This window comes from Boleophthalmus pectinirostris, unplaced genomic scaffold (genome assembly GCF_026225935.1).
Source record: "Boleophthalmus pectinirostris isolate CB_2022bp ecotype Guang Dong unplaced genomic scaffold, ASM2622593v1 HiC_scaffold_13, whole genome shotgun sequence".
Classification (NCBI taxonomy): domain Eukaryota; kingdom Metazoa; phylum Chordata; class Actinopteri; order Gobiiformes; family Gobiidae; genus Boleophthalmus; species Boleophthalmus pectinirostris.
In genome coordinates this window covers 14,772,821-14,800,578 of record NW_026571036.1, presented here as the reverse complement: position 1 = coordinate 14,800,578, position 27,758 = coordinate 14,772,821, and the positions used below count along the sequence as shown (strand labels likewise).

The 27,758-nt window shown below is 39.8% G+C and overlaps 2 protein-coding genes and 1 long non-coding RNA gene across 3 annotated transcripts; 2 read left to right on the top strand and 1 right to left on the bottom strand.

Moving 5' to 3' along the window:
- Positions 1 to 17: 17 nt before the first annotated feature.
- Positions 18 to 12,143, bottom strand: LOC110156471 (gamma-aminobutyric acid receptor subunit rho-1-like). Its single transcript, XM_020920678.2, has 10 exons — positions 11,969 to 12,143; positions 9,350 to 9,400; positions 6,182 to 6,288; positions 5,775 to 5,842; positions 4,901 to 5,124; positions 3,580 to 3,662; positions 3,031 to 3,171; positions 2,779 to 2,931; positions 2,495 to 2,691; positions 18 to 2,029 (listed from the first exon to the last, which is right to left on the bottom strand). Exons 1-10 carry the CDS (start codon positions 12,073 to 12,075, stop codon positions 1,742 to 1,744), a joined length of 1,419 nt encoding a protein of 472 aa, XP_020776337.2. The 5' UTR covers positions 12,076 to 12,143; the 3' UTR covers positions 18 to 1,741.
- On the top strand, positions 2,829 to 5,939 carry LOC129407665 (uncharacterized). The gene is made up of 3 exons (XR_008631652.1): positions 2,829 to 2,945; positions 3,029 to 3,205; positions 5,789 to 5,939. It is a non-coding gene; the product is annotated as an uncharacterized LOC129407665 (long non-coding RNA).
- A 7,479-nt stretch (positions 12,144 to 19,622) lies between the features above and the next one.
- ube2j1 (ubiquitin-conjugating enzyme E2, J1) lies at positions 19,623 to 26,873 on the top strand. The gene is made up of 8 exons (XM_020929356.2): positions 19,623 to 19,940; positions 21,468 to 21,541; positions 22,835 to 22,966; positions 23,332 to 23,416; positions 23,777 to 23,882; positions 25,232 to 25,361; positions 25,619 to 25,777; positions 26,132 to 26,873. The coding sequence occupies exons 1-8, from the start codon at positions 19,898 to 19,900 to the stop codon at positions 26,369 to 26,371; spliced, it is 969 nt and encodes a 322-aa protein (XP_020785015.1). The 5' UTR covers positions 19,623 to 19,897; the 3' UTR covers positions 26,372 to 26,873.
- Positions 26,874 to 27,758: the final 885 nt, after the last annotated feature.

Genomic DNA, 27,758 nt, shown 5'->3' with positions numbered 1-27,758 from the left:
GCTGATTGCAAGACCTATTTTGCCCTACCCTATTAAGAATAGGGTAAACATGATTAATTGGAGATTTTATATACATATTTTGGTATACATATACTTTTAATTATCAAAAACAAATTCTTAATGTACACTACCAGTCAAAAGGTTGGACATTTATATTTCTTCTTTATTACCATGACCATTTACAGTGATACTGAAGGCATCAAAACTATGAATGAACACATGGAATGTAGTAAACAAAAAATATTCAAAATGATGCAAAACTTGTTTGAGATTGTAAAATTTAAAAATAGCCACCTTTTACTTTGAATGCTGGTTTGCACTTTTGATATTTCTTGATCCTGATGCAACACAGATGTGAAGTGAAAACCATTTCAGGCGACCTTATAATGAAGCCCACTAAGAGAAGGCCAAGGTTTTGCAGCGCTGTCCACAAAGAAAAGCGTGTTTACTTTTGAGATTTGAATATAACATTTTTTTTTCTTTGCCACGTAATTCCATATATCTTCATCATATATTTGATGTTTTTGTATATATATAAAATGTAGAAAGTAGTTAACGAAGAAAAAAAACAAAACATTGAGAGCGTGCCCAAATTTTTGACTGGTAGTGTCAATATACATATGTGTTAGTATGTATGTGTATTTATTGGAAAAGTCACCCTAAATTTATATTTTATGTGTTAAGAACAGAGGTGGGACCAAGTCGTTGTTTTGCAAGTCTCAAGTAAGTCTCAAGTATTTGACCTCAAGTCCGAGTCAAATCCCAAGTCAAAGACAAGCAAGTCGAAGTCGAATCTCAAGTCACTGTTCCAGGAGTCCAAGTCAAGTTGTCTGCTCTGAGGTTCAAGTCATTTCAAGTCTTTAAACCAAAGTACCAAATATATCATAGATTTTTGCAGTTTATATAATTTTTAAACAAAACTGTTCTTAAAATGTCATGGTATATTTATATATGAGTATTTATTTAAGAGTTGTAGAAATGCAAATTTTTCCTTTTTAAATGCCTTGACAAGAGTGCGAATTATTATGGTTTAAAAGTGCTTAATAACAGTTCATTTGTAAACTAGTCTAAGCATCAAGTCTTCTCAAGTCACAGGGCTCAAGTCTGAGTCAAATCCAAAATCAAAGACCTTCAAGTCCAAGTCAAGTCCCAAGTCTTTGTCTGTTTTGTCAAGTCAAGTCTCAAGTCCAAAAATAGTGACTCCAGTCTAACTTGAGTCCAAGTCACGATTTGCAAGTCCCAACCTCTAGTTAAGAACATCTGCAGATGTCATCACTAAGCAAAAGATGTGACATTGGTGAAGATAGAGTTGTACAAGGTGAGATCAAGGCATCACCAGAAGTGCTCCTTCACTTGGAGAAAATGTGAGGAATCATGAGAAGGACTACTGGATTAAAGAACTGTTACTCCACTTTGCAAGAACAATTCATGCAATACTAGTCTGTCCTCCCGGGTGTAGATCCAGTTTATGATCAGCCATCAACACAGAAGTCCACTATTGAAAATGATATCTTGTTCACAGATGTTACACAAAATCTGTGAGAAAAGGGCTCCATTTACGAAAAAGAAGTCATAATGCACCAGATGCAGAATTCACAGTCACAGCTGTATCAATTGCTTTGTCTATTTATCTCTGTTCCCTTATTTTAGTGACATATTTGTTCATAGTTGCTGCCTAGGCATTTTGATAAAGTTTTTTTGTCCCTGGCGTGGCAGAAGTTGGTAAGGAGTTATGGTGGTGTCACATATAGATGGACCAGTAGACCACATTGAAGAAGATATAGGATGCGGGGAAGACAATCCGTGAGTATTTGTCAATGGCGTGCGTATCAATCCACATAGAGTTGTAAGCACTGGAGCCCACATGCCCTGTCACCTGGTCATTCTCCATGGCCAGCTGCACCAGCATTCGCTCCCGCTTCACTCCATTCTCCTCTGGTAGGCCATAGTGGCCCGTGGTGTTGGCGTCTACCTCACTGTAGCTGGACGACAGCATGCCGGGATGAGCCAGTCCACACGTACAGGGCAGCTAAAGTCACACACAACATAACTACAGTGTACCATTTGACAAGAGGAAAGGACTCTACCTCAGGAAAGGACTCCTCACATTAGTGGCGCCTATTCTATATGCAAATATTTTTTAAGATATGTGATTCACACACTTTCTGTAATTGACACTTGTAATTGGGTGCATTTAGCACAATTTAGACTGAACAATCAGATCTTTATTCAGTATTAGAACCTAGGGAGACAACAAAATGTTTTATATTAACTTAAAAGTCATATTTTGCCCCTGGCTGTTATTTCACTTGGCCTAGCAGCTAATTTCTGTCTTACATTAGATTATTATTGATTTTGCATGTAAACAAATAACAGCAATTCAACCTTTCAACCATAAAGTAAAAAGTTAGGAATCTGATCTTTAAAGAACAGTCAAGTTATAGAAACACAATTTTTCATGGATATCTCTCTAAATTTCTGTTTTGCCACTCACATGCTCTCGCAGCTTTCTCTCCCTGCGCTCCTGTAGGGTGGACAGGTAGTTCACAGCGGCATACTCAATCACAGACAGGAAGACGAAGACAAAGCTAATCCACAGATAGATGTCCACAGCTTTGATGTAGGACACTCTGGGCATGGAGGCATTGACCCCGGTGATGATGGTGGACATGGTTAAGACCGTGGTGATACCTGCACAAGCACAAAAATACACACTCCTGAAGTACAAGTGCCAGTGTATCCCATACACAGAGAGTAGTATTTATGCGATTGACTCACCCAGAGGCACCCTGGCGGGGACAGCCCGGCGGTCGATCCAGAAGGACACCCAGGACAGCATGACCATAAGCGTGGCAGGGAAATAGGTCTGCAGCAGGAAGAAAAAGATGTGGCGCCGCAGAGTGAAGTTGATGTAGAGTCGGTTGTACCAGCCTGGACACAGCAAGGTCAATACTTTTCTGAATCTTTATTATGGAGTAATATGTTGTGGGAGTGGAGCATTTTTTTTTTTTTTCATGTGTGTGCTCAGACCTGTGCTGCTGTAGAAGGCCAGTTTAGTGGTGGTGTGGAACTCCTGGATGAGGAACTGGGACAGAGAGATCTTCTCGTCTGTGTTCAGAGAGCGGTTCCCTTCTTTCCAGTACAACATCAGGTCATCATCGGTGTATGCATCTGCACACAAACATCTGAGCTTTACCAGGACAAAGTAAGTGTATTGTTTTAAAGAAACCCTTTAAAATACTATACACAAATACATTCTAAATGCCAGAATGGAGACAACTGGAGAATAACATTCAGAAATTTGGATTAGCTGCAGAATACCACCAAATATGATAAGATTTTGCCAAATGATGATGACTGAGATACTGTATATGCAAGTGATATCAGAGACTGGTGGTGCAAAGCTAATTTCTATTATTTATTATTTCATATGAAATTATTTTATAATAATAATACAACCTGGTGAAGACAAAAACAAATATCAGTACAACACCTAAAATTACAAAGTATTTTAATGAGTCTATATTAAGAGTCTATATAGTGTATGTGTCTTTACATGAGCATGTGGGGCATACGCACAGCTCTCAATCTCCAGGGAGCAGGTCTGTGTGTCCAGAGGGAAACGGCTTAGGTCCATGCTGCACATAGCGGTCACTGTCACCCTGTGAGACAATTGGAAATTACTGCTTGTGTGTGTCTAAACAAATGTCTGAAAGTTTAGCAAAACTTTGTAACAAAGCAAAAGGTTTTTTAATGCTCAAGAACTATTGGTCATAAAATAAAATGGCAATTGTAACATAATTCCAAAGGATGTATGAATAATAGTTCTGCCGGATTGTTTCAAGGCCAGCCTGCCGTCTCAGAGCAGGTCCACCTGAGGCACTGTGTGAGGGCTGTAGTGCAGATTTAGTTTGCAGCAGAGATGATAAATGAAAATACATAATCCCGCTCACAGGATCAGCCCAGCCGTCTGTGGGAGTCTGCAGCCCCCGCTCCAACTCCCACCCACCCCCAGTAAAGTGTCACTGTCCAATCTGCCCTCACTCCCACCCCCCAGATTAACCCAGCCATGTGATCAGCGCCTTATCTACTAGTTACTATTCAACTCTGCAGTTCCATATGCAGAGCATGTCCATGTCTGATGGAGTGAGCATGTGGTGCTCAAGTGTATGTGTCATAATGAAGATTAGACTGGGGCTTTTATCCTGATTATTAGCCACCTGCTTTCACTCATATGTCTCTGTCTTATTATCAATATCTATATTAAAATGGGACAGTAGGCTGAAGCTGCTGCCATGTGATGTGCCTGGTGCCAATTGGGCGACTGTGTTATGAGTGGAGCATTGGGCTGTGGGCCAGCTGTTCCTCTCAATGTGGATTACACTACAGACCCGGATGACTCTCCAAAATTAAAAAGGTCGAGCTGCGTAGCTTTAGCACTGGTAATTGGCACAGCCTTATACTGAACACACATCTTGTGAAGCAGCAGCTGGTACCTTGGATGGCCAACACACCACTAACACCCTAACATGCCCCAGTGAGCCCTCCACCTCTTCTTAATGTTCCTGGTGAGAAGTAAATGATGTACAGGCATACAAGAGTAAAGAAAGCACAATAACCATTCAAATATGATGACTGTGTAATATTCTGAACTTCTTTTTGGGTCCAAATTCTCATAATGCTGTTCATAATTACTCTGGAAACCATGCGCAGTTCACCCTGCTACGGTCTCTGCATTTTGACAGCTGTAATCCATTTAGACCTCACATATTCCATACTGTTCTCTTAGCTTTGTAGAATCTCAGCATGTCTTAAAGTTATATGTGCTCTGCATATGTGAAGCTCTACAAAGATTAGAGCATGTTCAAGTATGCACTGAAATGACCCAGGGCTGACCAACCGGAGGCTGTAGAGCACTTTGCCATCAGGATACACTCGCAGCATCACGTTGTCGGTGGTGGTGTCATGTGTGAAGGACTTTTTGGAGTGGACAAAGAACATATCAGGCACCCAGATCTTCTTGACCAGACGCCCATCAAATGTCATGCTCTGGTTATGGTTGCTATGAAACGACAGGCGCTCATCCTTCCAGTAGTGCCGCAGGTACAGTGTCATAGTGAAGTCCTTCAGAAGACAAGATCATGTTAGATAAATTTCCAAGACACAACTGAGGTGTTGTGTGAAACTGACAAGGAAGAGTAAATCCTTAGTAAGCAGCAGAATTCTTGTTTCTTATTTTTTATGAACAATGAATTCATTTTGACAACTAATTTCACCAAAAAAATATGTATTTAAGATTTAACTATTTAAGTGAGGTTTACTTCCTGGTTGGACAGGGGCAGTAGATGTGACAGTAAGCAGAAGTTCTTAATTAGCATCTATACTGGACCAAAGCTTACCTGACTTACACAATAGTTATATATAAAGTTATATAATAGGCCTAGTCATTACATGATGATTAAATGTAAATTATGGTACCTTAATGTTATTACAAGAATGAATGTTCAGTGATTTCACATGACATGAGTTATCTGTTATCATTTTACCTATGTAATCAATATATTTTAGGACTTCCACTTCTATCTGTATGTTTTAAAACTTTTTTTCCACACATTATACACCACACTGGTGTTATCCCGTCATGTTATAATTACAAAAAAACATGAACACCAGCTTTTTGCACTTTACATGAAACTATCTAAAATAGGACAGTAAGACACTGCACAGAAAATCACTTTGAACAACAATATATCCAGGTAATCATAATGTTTTACCATGTCAACTTCAGATATGGCGTCGAGACTTTCTACTTGGACATCCACTCCTACTGGAACTGCGGGGCCTGAAACAGCATAAAAGCGGTGTTATGTAATGAAAGAAAGAATGAAAGCAGAGGGGAGACAGATGTGGCCCAGGTGCTTCCCAAACCCACAGATTATCTCCAGCTCAAGGTCGTAACCCCTTTTTCCCAAACCTTTTTGTTTTAACTGTAACTTGAGCTCATTTTGATCCAAATCCTATAAAAGCTATGTGGTACAGATTGTCTAAAAAAGCCACAGAGCAAAGCAATAATCCTGGATGATATCATGGCGTTAATGTCCAAAAACAATTTTTAAAATGTGTATTGTTTAATTGTCAATTTGTGATTTTGGTTATGGCAGAGTAGTTAGCAGTACCTCACCTCCAAAGCCAGGTCTCATGGTGAAGTCGTGGTCATTGATCCTCAGCAGATGCTCTGATTTGGTCCCCCAGGATTTGGTTATGTCTGGATTACGCTTCTGAATTGTGCTGGAATGGACAACAATAGACTGTCAATACTGGTTACCTACAAATAGAAAAATAAAGAAATGTGAGAAAATGTCCTCCTTCTGAATCTGACTGACTGACTCTGGCTAAACTTAAATGTCAACACTACATTTACATTCTACATTTACATTTTTTAAAGAAGACTTAAATATAACATACATCATGATTTTACATTTTCTTCATTGTAAACAGCAATATTGATCTGTAACGGTTTGAGATCAGGTTATGGGCCATAGTGAACTGAGAGCTGATGCCCTGATGCTGACCTGAACCATACGAGCTTCTGTGGAGCTAAACAGGGTCCAGGTACATCGGGGAATCCAAGCCATTTCATTTGAATTGATTTATTTACTAGGACAATAAACAATCACATTAGGTTCATATGCAGAATTTTCTGTGACAAACTGTAGTTGTTCTGGGCTGTTTTTAATCAGTTTTCCATATAGTCTTTTTGGCTCAACCAGTGACAGCCTAGGTGTTTGGCGTAAATTCAACACATGGTAACTTTTGGTCAAGGTGCATGTACACAGCATGTATGCGGCACAGCAGTCACAACGCACTTTCTGTCAAGCGCATTGGGAGCTGTGCATTGGGTAACGCTATGTGTATAACCATATTTATTTATTCACTAGCTAGGACCACAGTCTTTTCAAAACCAAAATAAAATGTCTCTAAGTACTGATTTCACGAACATAAACAAGACATAATTTTAATCTATGCCATTTAACAAGAAGTAATCAAATTTCTTCCCCCAAAGTCTTAACTATGCTCCAAACCAAATGCTTTCACCTGACAGAAGATTAGCTGTAGACCTCAATTTAAATATCATTGACAATTAGAAATAACTAAATCTCGATCTTTCTATCTTTCAATTAATTGCCCTGCCCGAGCTTCAGTGATGAGAAAAATTCTGTTTTCACCTATCCCCTAGTTCCGCCAGGGCAGGGGTGTCAAACTCATTTTGGTCCGGGGGCCGTATCCAACCTACTTTGATCCCAAAGGGGCCGGATCAGAAAACTCATGGCATATAAACCCCAAAAATAACAATAACTTCAAATATTTTTGCAGAGAAACGCAAATCTATTACAGAAATCTTTTTTAATTGATGAACTCTTTCTTATTATAATATTATAATATTATGAACACTGTTGGGCAAGTTACTTTAAAACTGTAATGCGTTATTTATTACTTATTACTGTCATTTCAAAGTAATTCGTTACATTACAATATTACTGCATTTAAAATGTAAGGCATTACATTACTATTGCATTACTTTAAGTTACTCTCACCAAAATAACTGCGAAAAAGCTGAACTTTTGAGCCTTATACGGACTGAACCAGGACTAAACCAGAGCTGAACCAGGACTAAACCAGGACTATAACAGGACTAACCTCAGACTGATTCCAGGACTGAAGAGGAGGACTAAACCAGAACTGAACTAAGACTAAAACAGGACTCACTGTCAGGACAGGCTCGAAGGTGACCGCAGGAGAAAGGAGCGGCTTTGCTCCGCACCTCATGGAGGTAAGAGCTGCTGTCACCCTGCTGCGGGGGCTCGCGGTCCTAATTTCAGCAACTATTTACAGGTACACGACCTGGTGCAAGATTCTGCTACATCGCATAACTTCTACCTTCCTTCAACGTGTCCAGAAGTCCAACTTTTTGTGCGATGGTTTGCATTGTCCTCTGTCTTTTGGGTGTGAGCGCAGGAGACTTTGTCGGTGCAGAACATTTCGTCGACGTTGTGGATTTTGTCGGAGAGAAAACTTGCAGACATATAGCACTTCAGAAGCACACTGCTAGAGATTGAACATTTATTTAAATTTGGCAGCTGAACATATTCTGTACTGTACTGTACAGTAGACAGGAGTCCCTTAGCCGATCAGGACACAGCGGGAGGAACGCAATACGTGTTCATACAATAAAAACAAAAGGCATGCAAAATTGCACAAAAAAAAAAATTCTAAAAATCAGCGAAACAGCGAGACCGCGAAAAGTGAATCGTGTTAGAGCGAGGGACGACTGTAAGCCAGGTCTAAACCAGAAGTGACCCAGGTCTAAACCAGGTCTAAACAGCGTAGAGTTCTGGGTCGGTCCTTTCGCCCGCGGTTAACTGAAGGTCTGTCCGGCCGCGTCTCCGGCGTTTCACCGCTGCTGATTTCACGGTGATTTTAGCGAATTTCTATGAAGAAAAACCCACCACTTCAATCCAGGTTAAAAAAGCATTGTAACGCGCGTTACTCACATTTGTACCGAGTAAAATATTACAAATTTTCCCCCTGTAATGCCTTACATTACTGCGTTACAGCAAAAATCAACGCATTACTGTAATACATTACTTTTATAATACATTACTCCCAACACTGATTGTGAACAACCAGAAACTTGAATAAAAATTCAATTTCAACACAATGTTTTAACAATAACTTGTATGCAAACAGGAATAAGTCAATTTTTCTTTCAGTGTCCACTTTTCTCATGTTGGACATTTTGTTGATGAGGGTGTCACGGTCAACAGCCAAAACGATCGTCCTTTAAGAGCGTTTGGAAAGAGACAAGTCTTCATTTGTGCTGCTCTGGTGGGAAGGGCCACGTACAGAGACGCTGGAGATGCTGCTATGCTCAGCACTGCAGAAAATTACCAATATTTTAATAGAAAATATAATTAAAATATTTTAGTAGAAAATCACCCAAGGGCCACTTTAAAGGTCTTGGAGGGCCGGATCTGGCCCCCGGGCCTTATGTTTGACACCTGTGCTCTAGGGTATTAATTCTGGAGAACTCTTGACCTGAGACTACCTGAACCTTCACAAACAGTTACTACTCTGCTGTCAGTGTGTTTGTGGATCACAGGATAGTAATCTTATGAATTTCCTAATTCTGAAGGATAAGAATGGATTATATTGGGCTTAGTCAAATACACGAAAGAAGCCCGCCACACGCTGCACACAATAGTCTGATTAAAATGTTGACTGCAGCTCTAAGTCCAGTTTAATCTGAAGAAGACCATGACTCTAATTGGAACAAAAACTCTGTTCCTACCTGCCAACCTTCCCACTGGAGTCCTCTGATGATGCCATCTCCCTCTTTGCCCTGAAACAAAAAACAAATTACACAATTCAGTTATGTAAAGACCAAGTTCTCTGGGTTAACTTAGACCATAGATCTTATTCTGTACACAGTGGTGCTATTATAAAGAACAAATACCGTTTTTTTGGGCATTTATTCTTTGTGGATGTTCACAGTGATTTGTATATTTTCAATTCACATGGCCCTCATGTCATAACCAGACACTCAGGGAGAAAGAGACTGTCTTCTCTATGGATACAATAGCATTATGTAATAGCAGAGTAGAAGGCTAATCAACAGCAGTAATTTCCTATGCAACTTCTTTCCATTTTAGAGATGCAATGGTCAACTAGGCCTGTCACAATAAATACTAAATTGACTTATTGTTCAATATATAAATGCTGAAACTATGGGGGAATCTTACATTCATTTTATAGTAAGATATGCTTATATTCTTTATTGATTATTAATTTTCTGCATTTGACCTATCTTCAACCAGTACTGCTGGGGCGACCTGCCAGGACTACTACTGTACAGTGCTCAGGGACCCATGTCCATGATCTTGAGCTAGGATGACCCAAGAATCAAACACAGAACCTTGTGGCTGTTAAGCATGAGTGTCTGTCAGTACAGTGTTAGTGTACCTTCTATATTATTGTTTATGGTGATACTTTTATGTAGCAATCTATTGTGACAAGCCTAACAGCAGAGTACTGTCTGCTCACATCTGCAGCTACATTTGAAGGACCAATTGCTGTAGGCTTGATAACACAGAGGTCAAAGGTCAGGACCGCACAGCGACACCAGTGGACCTTTAGACAACCTAGGACATTAGAACACTCAGATTGCTCCAATGTTTCAATTAGATACTGGCCAATAAATTGCTGATACTGATTAGTTTCTCCAAATTTTATGAATTGAAATTACTACAAACTCATCCACAACCCAGTTTTACTACAAAGTGGATATGAAAGCTGTTTAGTCACATTTTGTGCTGTGTCGTCTTTGCGTTAAAATGTTCAAATCAAGCATTATGCATATTTTTTTAGGCAGGTATCTTTGGCCCAAACAATAGCTATATAGATAAGCAGCTGATTAAAAAAAATGCAACTTTGAAAAATCTGCAGTATAAATGTTCATAAAATGTTCTTTCATATAAATTTTAAATTGCATCCTTTAAAATATTTTTTTAAAATAGTAATGGGCATCAACCCTCAATATTCTTCAAAAACCAAAACCCTTGACAAGATTATCAGAGTCATGTGTGAGTTAGAGGGGACAGACAGGGACTTTACCTGGCCATCGTAGAAGATGTGATTTATGTGTTATGATTGTGACAATAACAAGGGCACTTGCATTTTTTCTGAATTAATTTCATTGTACACAAACCTTCCCAGTCTTATCTTGAAACAAAATGAAATTTTACAGCACACAAAATCCTCATTATTTTAACAACACCTTTTCATAATGGAGTTGTGAACAATAAAAGTGCAACAGATGACCCTTGGCTGGCTGAGTAAACAGCTGAGTGAGTTGTCAGATGGCCTAAGCTTTTCAAATTTAATTTTGTTGACAGATGCCTAGCATACAGACAAATACTAGAGGATTAAACAATTTCCAATATATTCCACCTATCTGCTTCCTCCCCAAATGCTTTTAATTGCTCTTCTTCTCTTTTCTAGGATCAGCTCTCACCACAACACTAGCAATAATTCAGAAAGCACATTACCACAGTCAGATTAAATTACATAATCAGAATAAGTGATTTTCAAACAGGCACATCACCTTTTTATTGCAGCTCAGATTGCACATGATCCACCAATGCATTGTTTGCAAATGACGGTAACAAAAGATGATGTATAGACCCAACCAGATCCAGCTGGTTCACAAAATTAAGTATTTATTTGGTACATTAAAAGTTCACAGAGAACAAAGTTGTGATTGTGAATAGAAATATAATTGTATATTTCTGAACTTTGAGAATTGACTGTTTATTGTTTTTTGTTTTGACTAACTAAACGGTGACCAAAATAATTATGCACAATTTAACCTTATTGCACAGTACAATCTTAATTGATTGAGTAACCTCAGTTTCACGATCAGTCTCACGAATGAAAAAATAATCTAAGCGCTGTCCTGGAAAGACAAAGTATCCTTCACATGTGTTCTCAGAAGATGAATTACCAAAAAAGGAACTGTATACATCCATATAGCAAAGTACAGTGTTACAAAAGACAGGAAAAATAAATTTAAAAAGCGGATATGTAGGAGGCTCTTAAGGAATCCGCTCAGAAGATAACATGAGTTGAATCATGATTCTGCAACTTTTTGTGCAGATAAACTTAGGCCTACGCAACAGGTATGACCATGCACTATGCACTATGTAATGCATAGAGTGATTAAATATGGCTTTCATTACTTGGTTTTTGCCACAACTAAAGAGACTGTAAAATCCCATGCTCCCATAACGAACCGAGGCTTTTTTACGGGCACTAATACACACCTTAATGCGTTACTTTGCACTCCCTATAATTCAGCTTTTTATAGCGTAAAATATGCATAATAATACAAGCTTCATGGGCAAGATCTCACCTGACTTGTCTGTAGGGCTGGAGCGGGGCCCCTGCGCGCCTCTGGCCGCTGACCCCCAGTCCCATTAGGAGTAGAATAAGTACGAACACATCCGTGTGCATGGCCATTCAGAGCTCCACACACCTGTCAAAGCTCTCACTGGGGCCACTCACTCCGGGCCCGCGTCCCGCTCTGCTCTCGCGGACATAGCCAGCAGTGTGCACGGACTGCGGCTTTAATCTGTGAGAGGGAGAGTTCTTCATAAATCCTGAGCGTCAGAGCGCGCTCATCCTGACGCATGCAGGGCGGAACAAGTGCGGACTCAGACTACTCTGACCCGGTCCACTTCAAAATCGGGGGGTACAGAGTTTCTTTTATGAGCTTTTGAGCAACCTGTCACATTAATAAAGAGATTATCAACGACTGCTATATTATTAGGCATCGATGAATAAAACCAGCGCCTGTATCAATCTTGATTTCATATTTTGTCAACAAAATAAGCTCTTTGGATTCTGGGGCGCTCAATGTTTTCATTTTGATGAGCACTTACAACAGTCAATGATAGCACTCAAGTGCTATGAAGTGCCTCAACCTCCGAGATCAAATCCAAAGAGCACCGCTCTCTAACACATGAGGCGTGTGCAGGACACGGTCTATGATGCAGGATTACCCACATGAACAGAGGACAGGAAGGTGATGCTTACCCAGTGTATGCCTAATTTCAATAACAAAAAAGTTGATAGTCAATATATTTATCCCGTGTATAATTTGTGCTTGTGCGCCACCTACTGTACAGTATTTGCTACCACAGAACATGGGTTTAACGCGAATAAACTCCGAAGAATAGATGTAGAGATTAGCGCCATGTGACGTGATCATATGATCTGATCTGGATTCAGATTATACATTGATGTCATGTGATTTGTATTTTGTTCACTTTAATCAATTTACATAAAATTTACATAATCAGCACACGTTTTGCTTCCAAATGGCATGTAGGTTAGAGGCCAAATTTGTAGGCCAAATTTTATATTTGTCTATTGACAAACAACCCCATTGCCTGCTTTTAGGGGTAAATTTGTATGATCCCTATTCCATGCTCTCTATCCTTTGGTAACACACATTTTATGACTCTTTATATGGCCCTTGCTCTGGATCATGAGTGATACCCCCCTCCCCCAGTCCAACACCCATGGCTTGCTAAAGAAGTCATGCATTTTTAATATGCAAGTATGCCTGGGTCATATCCTATTGCTAATGATATATGACTATAATTCTGGGAAGCATTATGAAATTGAATTTCACAATATAATTTGCACGGGCACTGTAGCCCATAGAGGACCTTTCACACTTAGTGGAAGCACTAGAGTACAGGATACAATTATTAGTATTTTATATAGGTATGTAGTTTTATATAGTTCTCTTTCTTTAACACCATGATATTTTAGGTCATATTTCCCGGCTTTATCCAGATGCGAGCTGAATTAGCATAATCTGATTTGATGATCATAGTCTTCTGTGTTCATGCATCAACCACTGTGCTTCCTGTCAACAGAACGGTTTTTAGTTTTTAATTACTATGCAAATGGGCTGCTTATGAAGCTGACAATGGCTATTCTTAAATTTCTTAATTACACTGAAAGATTAAAGGCTTTGTGAACCAAAAGAATATCGCCACCCTTGGGAAGGGAGATCAGACAGATTCTCGGCTGGCACTACAAAAAAAAAAAAAAAAAAAAAAAAAAAAGCATTAAATTTCCAGACTAGCCTACAAAACTAAGCAGCCTTTTGTACTTGGTTTTATTGTTATGATGTAGTGGAATGTTCACCAGGTAAGCCCACACTACATGCACTACAAGCACTCATGCACTCTGCCAGATCCTATAACAAAAAATAAAACACACTGATCTCACTCAAACCCCAATTCCAGCAGACAGACACTAATTAATAGGACCAGATCAGTGGAGCCTCTGCAGTTCAGTAAATTCTGGAGGTTCTAAGATTTCATATGAAACATAATCTGTCTGTATTACTTGAAAGGATTTAAAGGCATAAGATTACTATGGTAAATTAGTGGAACACCTAACAAATAATGGTAGGGTTCAACATTTCAAAAACAGTCAAGATTCCATAAAGTTATGTAACTGTAAATTCTAGTGCTTGAAAGCAACCTATTCTCGGTGGCTGTGAATTATGTGTAACATGAGAATGAGGATTTGGTATATACTGTAATAGGTATGGGCAGGCACAATGGAAAGGACATGATTAATGAGAATGGAAAAGGTTCTCTTTTGCACATTCAACAGCAAGGGAGCCTCAGTCAGACTAACATTTGTCAATAACCACAGAGTTTAAAAATAGTTTAGAATGTGTAGTGAAATTATTTCAAGTTCATAGATAGATGATCTCGATAGACTTTAGGAAAGCAAAGTATATTGATAACAAAACTGAATAAAAATTTTGACCAGATTTAATTAAATTATTTTCTAAAGTCTAATTTAATCAGTCATTCAAATTTGGCAGCATAAATTTTAGGTTTTAATCACATCAAAATATATGATCATTTGTTATTGGGTTTCATGGACCATAATCGGCACTAGAGCAAAGTATTCCCACTCACATATATTTAGGCTGCTCTACACTCATGGCAGTGACTATGCCCTGACTCAGTGATGCATAAGTGATACATGTGACCGCCAAAGTGCACAATTTGTAAGTATGAAATGAGCAAAGTAGCTTTGAGCAAAGACATGGTGTCCTTTTACCAAACAACAAATGAGTTGTTATGGTGTCCCCAAACAACATGACTAAAGCATACAACTTTTGTCATGCTGTCTGGAGTCTTTTTTGTAATCATTTGAGGCTGAATGAGGCCTCACAAACTTCTTTCAAAACTATAAGGCTCTCTCTTGTAGTCCATACTCCATAGGTATGTAAGTTGTATATGTTCCTTATTCCCTTTCTCCCATTAGGCTCTAGCAGGCTATGTTTTTTTAGAGTGAACTGCAGGCCTAGGCTCCAATGCTCTATCGGATGTCCTATATTAGACATTATAATTGGATCAAAATATTATTTAGACTACTGAGAAATCTAGGAGGTGGGTCTAGTCAGAGTCAAGTCTTGTCACTTTTAAAGGTGCACTGTGTACATTTTGTAGTGGTGGTCCACCACTGACTCGTCTCCTTGGAGGTGTTATTTTTTTGCCTGGAATGTCCTGGTATGGCATTAAACATATTAATCTTGCATTTACATAACATGTTTTTTTATTTTATCCAACTCTCTTTCACTGCTCCACCAAAAGCAGTAAAGGCAACACCAGCACACTGAAAATACCACAAAGCCGCAAGCTTCTAATCGCCATCTGCTTACTTTTATCGGGAGACATCCATCAGTGCCCGGGGCCTCCCAAAAGACTCACTGTTTCCGAACCCCCAACCATCTCCACCAGGGCGGCCCAAAACAACCATCCTGTCCACTACGATGCCGCTTCAGACTCACCTGTGGGCCGTGGTGGGCCGGTGCGGGCCCCCCGTTTGGCTAGCCGGGCGCCGCCTGCGCCTGTCGGCCTCTGTGGCTCGTCTGCGGTGGCGGCGGGCTTGGCGGGCGGCGCGGAGCGCAGTGGGGCCCGGGGAGCCGCGTTCGTGACACCTCGTTCCACTGGATATAACTTCCCCTTGGATAAATCCACCGCATCACTTGCCTCTTCACCGTCGATCCCCAGCGGATCTGTGAGGACAGTCGTTGGAGACCGGGACAGGCTCAACACGACGGTCGCGGCCGCTGCAGCTACCGCAGCTAGCGGAGCAGCTAAGAGGCTAAAAACAACAACACGTGCCGGGGGTCTTGGAACAGCTGATCCGATGCCAGCGCCTGTTGAGGACCTAAACGGGTTCGTATCGCAAACGCAGCCTGTACTAAACAAACGTCCAACTCAAAAAAAGGCTAGAAATCCCGTAATGAGAAGGCACCGGGAGACAAAGATTTTAAAGACACTTAACCAGGCTAAATTAATCTGGGACTCGAAACATAAACCGAAGGGGCTCCTGTGCGCTCATATAAACATACGCAGTATGCTATCAAAGCATGAGCAACTGGATCACATATTAAGTGACTCAAACATTGACATTTTAGGACTATCAGAAACTTGGCTCACAAGCTCATCTCCTCACTCTGGTGTTGTATTTCCAAATTACAAGGTGTTTAGAAAGGACAGAATCGGAGGGAAAGGAGGGGGGGTATTACTATATGTAAAAAATGACATGGAATGCTCCCAACTTAGTGTACCCAACGAGGTCGAGATAGAGAATATCTCAGTGAAAGTCTCTCTCTCTCCAGAGATGACTTTCACTTTGATTTGTCTGTATCGTCCTCCCTCAGCAAGAATTAACTTCTATGAACAGCTGCAGGCTTTACTTAAGCACCATATCATACAAAATAAGTCGAATGAAATAATCATAATTGGTGATTTTAATGTGAACTGGGACTGTAAGAAGGACAGAAAAACACTTAAACGTACTATGGACACCCTCAATTTTTCTCAACTTATAGAGCAACCGACAAGAATCACAAGACATTCAAAAACTAAAATAGACTTGCTCTTTAGTAACAAGCCTGAACGGATAACTAAATCATATAACTTTCTCACTGGTATCTCAGACCACAATTTTATATTATTCTCTAGAAAACTTATCAGGTCAAGGGTCACTAATGATTTTACTAATCCATCTAATAACAGGTCAATAAATGAGTTTATACCAAGGAACCAACGACAAAATGTGGCAGAAGCTTTATCATCAGTAGACTGGGAATCAATCCTGTCCAGTGACGATCCTCAATTCTGTAGCTGTCAACTCATTAAAACTGTAAAAGAGGTAATATCAACATTCTCCACTAAAAGAAAGTTAAAATTAAAGAAAAAATTTAACTTGCCATGGCTGAACAAAGAATGTAGGAATTTGATGAAAAGCAGAGACCAGCTACTAAAACAATTTTTGAAAACTGGATTAACTATAGACAGACAGAGATTCACTCATATACGAAATAAAGTTACTGCAAGTTTAAGACAGGCAAAGGCTAACTTCTTCATCAATGTAATAGAGAATGCAAAAGGCAATGGTAAAATTATTTGGCAACATCTAAATAAATTGCTTGGCCGTCAATCAAACAAGAACGAAAAGACGATGGAGCTACATGTCAATAACTCCATTGTTAAAGAGCCTCTCTCCTTAGCCTTTCATTTAAACAGTTTTTTCATAACCTCCGTAAAGGAGATCACTCAACAATTCACTCCACCTGCCTGCTCTCATCATATCAGTGACCCTGATCAGGACATGTTCAGGATCACTGATATTTCAGACCATGAAGTTGCCAAATTAATTACAGGCTTGAAAAATTCAAAAGCACTTGATGCATTTGGTTTAAACACAACTCTTCTGAAAGAATTTAAGGATCCTCTTGTACGACCCATCACCCATCTCCTCAATATGTCTTTCAAATTTTCTGTTGTTCCAACTGATTGGAAAATAGCTGCAGTGACACCAATTTTTAAATCAGGTGCTAAAACAGACATGGTTAATTATCGGCCTATAAGCATACTTCCAGTTATATCTAAAATAGCTGAGAAGTGGGTAGTCAAACTCCTTAAAGCTCATTTAGAAAACACCCAACCCTCACTACACCCACTACAGTTTGGCTTCCGAGCTCATCACTCCACAGACACTGCCCTGTGTGTGCTAACAGAAAACATAAAGAGCTTGCTTGATAAGAGTCCCTGTGTTGGAGCTGTCTTCTTAGATCTGAAGAAAGCCTTTGACTCCGTAAATCATCAGATTCTACTGTCCCGGTTGACTCAGTTTAACATCTCCAGTCAAGCTCTCCAATGGTTTACATCATATCTGTCACACAGGAAACAGTATGTGGTAGTTGATGGGGTAAAATCTCAATTGTTGGATTCTGATGTTGGTGTCCCACAGGGCTCAATCCTTGGGCCTGTGTTATTCTCCCTCTTCATCAATAATCTGCCAAATGCTTGTCCAAATACATTTTCACAGATGTATGCGGATGATGCAGTCATCTATACTCAAGCCAGAAGTTTTCAGCAAGTTGCTGAGGACCTCACAGTTGCCTTATCATCTGTGCATAGCTGGCTCAAGGATTCGTGCCTTCTGCTAAACACCAAAAAAACTGTCTGCATGTACTTCTCAAAACGTCACACCGATTTGAAGCAATCAAACGTTTTTCTTAATGGAGTTGAACTTGATCTGGTCTCAGAATTTAAATACCTCGGAGTAATTCTAGATTCAACACTATCCTTCAAAAGTCATGTTTTAAAAAAGTATCCCAGGTTATCCAGTTTAACATTCAGAACTTCCGTCATATCAGGAATAACTTAAACATGAATGCTGCAAAAACTTATTTCTATTCAATGATTATCTCTCACATCGATTACTGCTTAACTACTTGGTCTCTTGCCTGCCCCACAACACTTAAAACCATTGAAAACCTATATAAAAGAAGTCTAAAAATACTTGACAAAAAACCCATTTCCCACCACCACTGTCACATACTGAAAAAGCACAGGCTTCTGGATTTTAGCAACATGGTCAAACTCAAAAGGACTTGTCTAATTTATAAGGTTCTACACTCCCTGGCACCACCACCATTAAATAATTACATTAAACGTAAAGACATTTCAATAAGAACCACACGAGCCACCACCAGGGGTGACTTGGTCATACCCCAGAGACGGACCACCTTTGGTCAGAATGTGTTATCTGTACAAGGTGGAAATCTGTGGAACAGTCTTCCACTGACCCTGAAAGAAAGCCCCACATACAGCTCTTTTAAAGCTCAAACAAAAACTTGGTTATGGTCAAATCAAACATGTACACATGTATAACTGCACTGTGATTTTAATTGTTTTTCTATGTGTAATGAATGGGAACTGTGCAATAATGGGAACTGTGCAATGAATGGGAACTGTGCAATGAATGGGAACTGTGCAATGAATGGGAACTGTGCAATGAATGGGAACTGTGCAATGAATGGGAACTGTGCAATGAATGGGAACTGTGCAATGAATGGGAACTGTGTAATAATGGGAACTGTGCAATGAATGGGAACTGTGCAATGAATGGAACTATATAATGAGTGGAGTGTGCAATATTTTAGTGTCTGGCCCCCTGTGACCCCAGCCCTTGGGACAACGGATGGAAATTAGCCTTAGGCTACAATCCGGTGTGTTTACATTCATGTTGTCATGTTTGTTCATTAACATGCTCTGTCCCAATCAAATAAATAAATAAATAAATAAATAAATTGACGTAAAATGTGTATTCTTACTGTGAGTGGGCTTGTCTCTCCACAGATCTCATATGTAACTTGGCTCTGTGGTGTCACCCGCTGTCTCTGTAGAGCTAAATAAGGATAATGCCATATTGCGGACAGATTCTATTCAATATCTCCATGGGGAGAAGCAGATGATGAACACTCCACCAGAAAAGTTACACAGTGCAACTTTAACATTTTAAGGCAATTTCAACAAAATAAACAATATGTAAATGAATTATGGCAAGAAATATCATATATACCACTGCTTCTTGAGAGCAAAATATGAGAACAGTAAATATTGTTTTATTATAGACTTCATGGTGTTTTATTATGAAAGGACGTCATGTTCTTCCTGTTTACGTTTATCAAACTTACGTCAGGCTTATGGTACTTTCGATAGGATATATTGACCGTAAGTAAATACTATATTTAATATTTAAAATACTGTCCTGCAGTGGGTCCGAGGACAGTGTAAGCCGTGTGTTCGGCTCGGTCACAGGGCCGGAGGGCGATTACAGTCTCATTTGGACCAAACACCAGAACTAGCTCTGCTAACTGCAAACGTCAACCGCTAGCTTTGCTTGCTAGCATCCAGACCAACTCCAGATCACCTGCCGGGAAATGGCTTCTAACATGGAGCGTAAATACAACCTCAAGAGTCCAGGTGAGCAATCTTCAAACCTCTTTGAGGTTCCTACATTTGACTATAACGTCAACCATTTAAGATTACGAGACTGTCAACTCAAGTCAACTCAGAATACCACAGTTTGAAGCCTCGACTTTTACTGTGTACTAACCAACCTTTTACTGAGCAATTACTCACTTCTCATAATTGGCTTGTTACACATTTGAATACAGCAAGCCAATTGATTTAATATTATCATCACCACAACCTCTAATTGTAGAAGTAAATACTGTATTTCACACAGAGGTGGAGATGTCCACATTGGCTGTCAATATGATATTGAGCATCAGCAATGAGAACAAGTTAGAAAATGGACACTAACAGTTCACTGCAACCTTTGGATGGGTTGTTTGAGGTGGGCCCCTGAAAGCACATAGACTTGGATTTTGTGTCGGCCTCAGTAGCACTCTGAGCGTACATTTGTCAGATGAAAGGACAGAATTGAGGTTATGCCACGTCTCTTTAGGTGAGCAGGTGCGTGCATCTCACAGCTGCAACTTTCACTTCTTCAGTCTGTTATTGGCCCTCAGAGAATACAGCGATTTGAAGTAATTGCCTTTGAAATTCTAGTTTAGTTAAGAGACTAGTTTAGATATATTTCAACACTGAAAGTTAATCTTAACTTTCTATTGTTGGGTTGATGTTTGGAAAGGTCTTATCTAAATCATTGTTCACTGTAGCCACATTACATGTTGCTAGATTGTGTAAACAGTTTGTATAAAGATGTACTGACTTCCTGGATCATTACTGGATGACATCATCATCATAGTTTTACAGATGTGTTTTGGGGGATAAAACAGGGACTGCATCTAATTTTTAAATAAGCATTTTTAACCAACCTAGACAGGATGGTATTTTCTGATTAGGGATTTTCCTTATTATTTGAGAAAACCTCCACTTTTTTCTCTGCATGTACTTGAGCTCATGAGCCTATTGCTTATGCCAGAGTAACCACAACATCCCATCTACCTGGTCTGTTTACACTGTTGATAGCCTCTGATGGTTCACTCCATGTTACATAATAAAGTGGTGTGATGTGAGAGCTGAATTATGAATCTGCTCTAAAGACTTTTCAGTTGGCAGGCCACTTCTGACTTTTTTGAAAACTGTGCAAAATCAGGGTCCAAAAAGTGCTTAGTTTGGTTTGATAAACCCCCCCCCCCATGACCCATGAACCATGAAGGTACTAATCATAAACCCTTAGCCCAGTGCACGCTGAGGGTCTGTCTGGATGTTTATTTGGCCTGGACACATCATTAAAGCCACCAGATGTTTCTTGATGTGTTTACCCAAGCCCCAGGTGGCATTTGACCCCTGGTCGTTGCATGAGTATATCACAGCATCATACTGTTAGCTTGTACTGTCAACTTCTAGTAACTACACACAACCAGAAAGAAGATACACACTGTTTTATCTGGTGGACAATTATTATTATTATATTAAATATTATTATGAGCTAAGTAGTTGTAAGATGAACTAACTCTAGTTGTGTTTTTGTGACTGCAGCGGTGAAGAGGCTGATGAAGGAGGCAGCAGAGTTGAGAGAGCCCACGGAGCACTACCACGCCCAGCCACTGGAGGTCTGTTCAGCCTGTCCAGTAGATGAATGCATTCTAAACTCACATTTAAAGAATTATCCACGCAAGTAGCCTATAAACTGCACCTTCAACTAAAGTGACAGATTAATATATTTTAATAAAACAAAAAAAATTGAATTACTACTTGTTTGGTGGGATAGTATCTGAAGTAAATATTCATATTCACAGGAAGTAGCAGTGAGCTCTGAGTCCTCTCATTAATTCCATCCAAAATGCAGGGACAGGCATTTTTCTGACAGATTAAACATTGTTTAAACGGTTGATTAAAGCTGCAACAGTACCTCGCTTGGTAAGAGCGTTTGCCCACTGATCAGAACTTTGGCGAATCCTGCTCTCGACATAAACACCATTGGTTCAGCAGTCAGACCCAGTGACCCACAGGGTAGCGGTGCGATTCCAGTACCCACAGATGAATGCTCTCGTTGTGTCCCTGGGCAAGACACTTGTGGTGTGTCAATGTGTATGTGAATGAGTGAGTGGTCTCTTGATTTAAAGAGCTTTGAAGGTGGAAAAGCACTATATAAAAATATGACTATTTACCATTCAAACAAAATAAAAGTGTCACGTATTGTGATTTGTCTTGTCATAACTATTGTGTCATTTAATTATGTTTTGACCCTTGTTAACATTATGGTAGGTAACATCCAACCAGGAAGTAAAATTATAACCTTAACGAAAATTACAAAACTGGAAAAGCCAAGACAAGATTTTTAATAAAATCTTAATTTTAATGATATTAATTATGTTTTAATGAAATTAGTCATCTACCCTGTCATATGGACTCCTATCTCTCATAAACACTTTGGCCCATTGCTCGTATTCACCTGCCACCAGCACAGCTTTAGAAACGCTTTTTCAAAAGTAAAGCAGGATGAACCAGCAAAACACCAATCAGCTCTCATCCCAGACAGAATAAAGTCAGATCACTAGATCTCTGATTCTTGTCAAAAAGTTCTGCTTTTACCAAACACTGGGTGGAAAACAGAATAGTCATTTGTGAGACAAAAAAAGTTTGGTGTTTTAGCTTAAACTTTTGTTGTGTATTTGGATATTGAACACAACAATTATTCATAGTTGATTAGAATCACTATAGACACTATAATGAGGTAATATCTAAATAACTTGTTTTGTGGGTATTAAATGGTTGGTTCTGTGGTAATCCACTAGTGGTTTTCGTTCTTGCCCTCTGGCTTTTGTACACAATGTCCCACCACAGACCTCTCCCCTTAGGAGCAAGAGGTGATGGATGTGATGTGACTTGTGTATCTCCACTAGGACAACCTGTTTGAGTGGCACTTCTCTGTGCGTGGCCCCCCGGACTCGGACTTTGATGGGGGTGTGTACCACGGCCGGATCGTGCTGCCTCCAGAGTACCCCATGAAGCCCCCCAGCATCATCCTTCTCACTGTAAGACCCCCACCCTCCTATATGTGTGTGTGTGTGCGTGCGCGTGCGTGTGTGTATGGGTGTGTGTGTGTGTGTGTGTGTGTATATGGTTGTCACATTATATCAGCTGTGAAACACATGCATGTCCATATTCATCACACACACAGACACTGTAAGCGCTAGCAGCTGTCAGAATCCCTTCATTTGTCCATCTCAGCCTATGACACCCCCGCCCTCAGTAGATGTTTCCAGTGGCTGCATGTCTTAATGCATATAGGCCTTAGAAAAACATAATTCACTTCATATCCACTATCTTTCTCCACACCCTTCCCCTGTTATGAAAAATGAAAGATTTGTGTACATGTTCTTGAATTGCTTCGCTGCAGCCAAATGGGAGATTTGAAGTTGGGAAGAAGATTTGTCTGAGCATTTCTGGCCACCACCCAGAGACATGGCAGCCATCATGGAGCAGTAAGTGTGAAAATAGAATCTGTATGTTTCTCCCACACCTTTACCTTTACATGCATTCTTCCAGTATTACAAGGAAAAACAAATATTATGTCTCATGTGCTAGAAACAATTTGAAAACAATGGGTGCAAATGAGGACTGAGCTTACAAAAAAAACTAAATACAGGATACAGGTTCTTCTAGTATTTACAGGCCACATTATTAAGTTTATTTGATTCATTAAAAAGCATTTGGTGTTTGGTCTCACAGCACAGACTGGGCTTAAACTCTGACTCCAAGCACATTGTGAACCATATCTGTCCATAATCTCACACTATGTACATTTACTAACTTGAACTACTTACTGCATTTTTTTCCCCCAGTCCGAACGGCTTTGTTGGCCATTATCGGATTCATGCCGACTAAAGGAGAAGGGGCAATTGGATCTCTGGATTATACCCCTGAAGAGAGGCGAGCTCTGGCCAAAAAGTAAGATTAACCTTTGGAATGTTTGTTCTCAGTAGAGCTGTTTGTTTGTTTTCATTTCCTGCTGTGGAGCTACTCACAGCTGGCGGTTGTTTAGACCACAGTTTGTATTTGTCAATATGTGTATTCTTGTCTTAGTAATATTTTCAGAAACGCACTCTGTTGAAACTTCTTAATCTTGTAATTATGAGGTTTCTTCTTTTTAGTTTGTTACAGCTGAGCCTTGTATATCAAATTACAGCTCTAGACTTCCATTTGGTGTGATGAGCAATGTGTCCAAACCTGTAGTTCAAAATTAGAGCAGGCACTACATAGCTGTCTTCAGACATACATTATGCCCCATCGTCCTCTTCTGAGATGATAACATCACGCAGTCCCAAGGAATGTTGTTTGTCTGCTGCTGGTATAGCTTTAAATATGGACATGTTTGTGAGAGTGAAACAAAACTCAAGTACGTAAGTTCAATCCAGTCTGCTGTGGAAGTGGGTGAGTGTGAAGAAGGCAGGAGAGAGCCTGTTCCTCATTCACACTGTACCCCCCAGACACTTAGCAGAGATGTGACAGGTCTGAACGGCTGCTTCATTTGCCCCAGAGTGGAGAGCCAGAAGATGATGAGCATCCATCTGTGGTTTGGGTCACAGCACAGGGAGAAACTGGTCATGGTCACATTTCTTTTAAGGCATTTTTCCACCTTCAAAGTACTCAAGGAACCACTCACCCATTCACATACATATTCATACAGCAATTGCAGGCACTGGGGGGTGAGACAGGTTAAGTGTCTTGCCCAAGAACACTAAGTTGTATTTTGACTTTGCTCAAAACTTCTATCTCCGCCTACTCCCCTGTACTTAGTAGCAATTATTTGAAAAATTAAGACTCAGTCATACTTACCTTACTTGGATAGGGCTCAAAAATTCTTCAGTAGCTACTATTTTTCAAAAATAAAAGCACAGGAATGAAATTGCATTACTTGCTACAGTGAAATGTCACTGTGAAAGCGTTTATGAGCTTATGAGTTCTGCAATTTGAACAGGAAGTCAATAGACCCATTTTTATTATCAAGCCATTTCAGATAAGTATTGCTGTTTACAAGGAACAAAATGGAAAATGGTGTTGCTACTTATGTTAAAGTTCAAAATTACTAACTACCAGAAAAAGCATAATATGTCTTCTATAAGAAAATGTTGCTTACAGATTATTAGCATGATGATATAGAAGGAATCCTTGTTCTAACGCCTACAACGTATGACAACCGCATTATTGTGGCGCATGTGTACCATATGAATTGAATACTAACAAAGCTATTGTTGCCTCCCTTTCTCCGCACTGACCCGTGCTGTTATCTGCTATAGGTCCCAGGACTTCTGCTGTGAGGCATGCGGCTGCTCCATGCGCTCTGTACTCCTGACTGTCTCTCCCAATAGCAGCCACAGCCCTGAGGTGCAAAAGGCTCAAGAACTGGCTCAGCAAATCAGCTTCAAGGTAGAGTCTGCATGGTCTCATCTGAGTCAGAGGCAGACCTTCATCAAGTGTACCTTTCTCATTGAAATTATTATAGAATTGCCTTGGACACTGCTGTGTAGACAATCAGTAACTAATGGGAATGCTATGTAAAGAAGGTTTCAGCAGAATGCTGTTAATAGTGTTTCATTATAATTATTATTATCCATTACTGTTTTATTTTAATCATACCATCATCACCGATGGCAACCTCTAAAGGTCTTTGGCCTGTCCCTCAGGCCGAGACAAGTGTGTCCAGACAGGCCAGTGAAGATAATCCACCTGCTCTGGCTGTAAGGGACCTCCCTGATCCTGCGTCTGCTTCGCCTGAGTCTCCATCCCCCGAGAGCGAGCCTGTGACACTGCCTCCTGAGTCTGAGGTGCCCCGCCCAGTGCAGGTAATGTTTAATAATCTCAACACTGCAAGTCCTCTTTCAGGTCACTGTAAAATTGTGAGGGTTATAAAAGAGTTGCTATCTAAATGTTATATGTCTAAATGGAAAAACTGTTTGGTGATTAAATCTTAATAATTGACTACATTACAACAGAACTCAAAATGATTTTAAGTGAAAAAAAGAGAAACTATTGCAACACTCTCATGTTTCAGGCTGCCAGAAATATGTTAAGCGCAGCAACTGACTTTAGCCATGTGACAATGTAGACATTGTGTTCAATAGAATTTTATGTCATATCCCCTCATGCTGCTCATGTTTTGTGGGCAGTTGATAGATTTTGTGGTGTGCTGTTCACAGGTGGAGCCCTCGGCAGCGCCTCCTGGGAGGCCCCTGAGCCCCCGGCAGAGGCGTCAGCAGCAGCAGAGTCGTCAAGCCCAGAGGGAGCCTAGCCGTGCAGCCTTCACTGCCCCTCGCCAGGCTCCTGACAGCCACACGGGCTCTGCTGTGCTCATTGTGCTGCTCACTTTGGCTCTGGCCACTCTCATCTTCCGCAGGATCTACTTGGCTCAGGACTACAGGCTGGATTTGGACCTGTGACAGTGCTCTTTGACTCATATGGGTCAATATTCATTTTATGAACTTTGTCAAATTTATATGAACTGAAGCTCCACGCAGCTCTTTTAACACAGTGCTCTTTGACCTTTAGTTAATTAAAAGTGATGGATCAACAGCTGGTGACATGGTTCTGTTGGACTTTTTGCTTCTTTTGTGCTCCTATCATTTACTCTTGCTGTTGCATTGAAACTGTATTTTACAAACAAATGTACCATTCATCATTTTAACCTAATGAACATTGGTTTTGGAGTAATTCATGCCCATCTTAACTTTTTAATGATAAATATTATTATAATTGATAGAACTTTTTCCCTGAGAAACAGAAAGTGGGGACCAGCTAGAATAAGGACAGGAAAACGTATGTACTTTCTATGTGTTTAAACCTTGACATTGTCACTGTGAGAACCTCAGTCTGGCAGTGGGGTGGAACTCTGATGATTCTGCTGCTCAGAAGAAGTTATAATAAATGAAAAAAAAAATGTTACATGCTTGTTTTTACAGTCATAACCATACTAGTATTTACAACTGTAGCAGACACATTCAAAATTATATATCACATATTAACAGACCCATGCAGTGTAATTGTGCTTATAAAGATCTTTCTTAGATTTTTAATCAAATCCTCTGTTTCTAGAAATATCAAAACAAAGAACTAAGAAACTGTAAAACAACAGGCAGAGGCATCTTGGCCCTATAGACCCAACTGTCTTCTGCTGTGTCCCAGAAATGAAATTTTAGATTTTATGAGCTACTGGACAATTCTCCTGAAAGAGTATCAGGGCATGCACACTGTCTTCACACACCATGGATAATTAATAGGGATGTAAAGATATCCAAATCTCACGGTACGATATTTATTGCAATATTTTGGACAGGCTAATATAATTCTAGATAGGACAGTTTTTTTCTTTTAGAATACCTTGACAAGATTTTGGTGTAAATTATTACCGTCATAATCCCAAGAATTGAAGTAAAAAACATTTGTTCATGTTGATTGCACTAAAATGAATCATGGGATATGTAGTTCCTTGATGTTTATAAGCTGTTTCTACTATAAAACCCTGCGTTTAAGCAAAGGAACTGGTAATTCGATATATTGTGACAGCCCACGATATTATTGTGAGACTTTTAACAATACAGTATCACAATATTTCGGTTATTGTTACATCCCTAATCATAAATTGTGATTTCCCTTCTTATGTTTATACTAGGCTATTTTATACTAATCATCATTATCATTATTTTTATGTACAGTGTTGACTAAAAAGTTGCTTTCGTTTTGGTCCAAAATACTGAAACACCAAGGACCATTTACTGCCTAATATCCCAAGGGTGTTAACAGTGAAGGGCGCCGCTCAGTCACAATCAT

Excerpts from the sequence above, each read along its gene's own strand:
- LOC110156471 (XM_020920678.2), bottom strand. The coding sequence starts at position 12,075 with ATGGCCATGCACACGGATGTGTTCGTACTTATTCTACTCCTAATGGGA. Across the intron at positions 5,125-5,774 it reads CCATATCTGAAGTTGACATG|GACTTCACTATGACACTGTA; the intron begins GTAAAACATTAT and ends TGTCTTCTGAAG. Across the intron at positions 2,932-3,030 it reads GGCCTTCTACAGCAGCACAG|GCTGGTACAACCGACTCTAC; the intron begins GTCTGAGCACAC and ends TGCTGTGTCCAG.
- ube2j1 (XM_020929356.2), top strand. The coding sequence starts at position 19,898 with ATGGCTTCTAACATGGAGCGTAAATACAACCTCAAGAGTCCAG. Across the intron at positions 22,967-23,331 it reads CCAGCATCATCCTTCTCACT|CCAAATGGGAGATTTGAAGT; the intron begins GTAAGACCCCCA and ends GCTTCGCTGCAG. Across the intron at positions 25,362-25,618 it reads CTCAGCAAATCAGCTTCAAG|GCCGAGACAAGTGTGTCCAG; the intron begins GTAGAGTCTGCA and ends CCTGTCCCTCAG.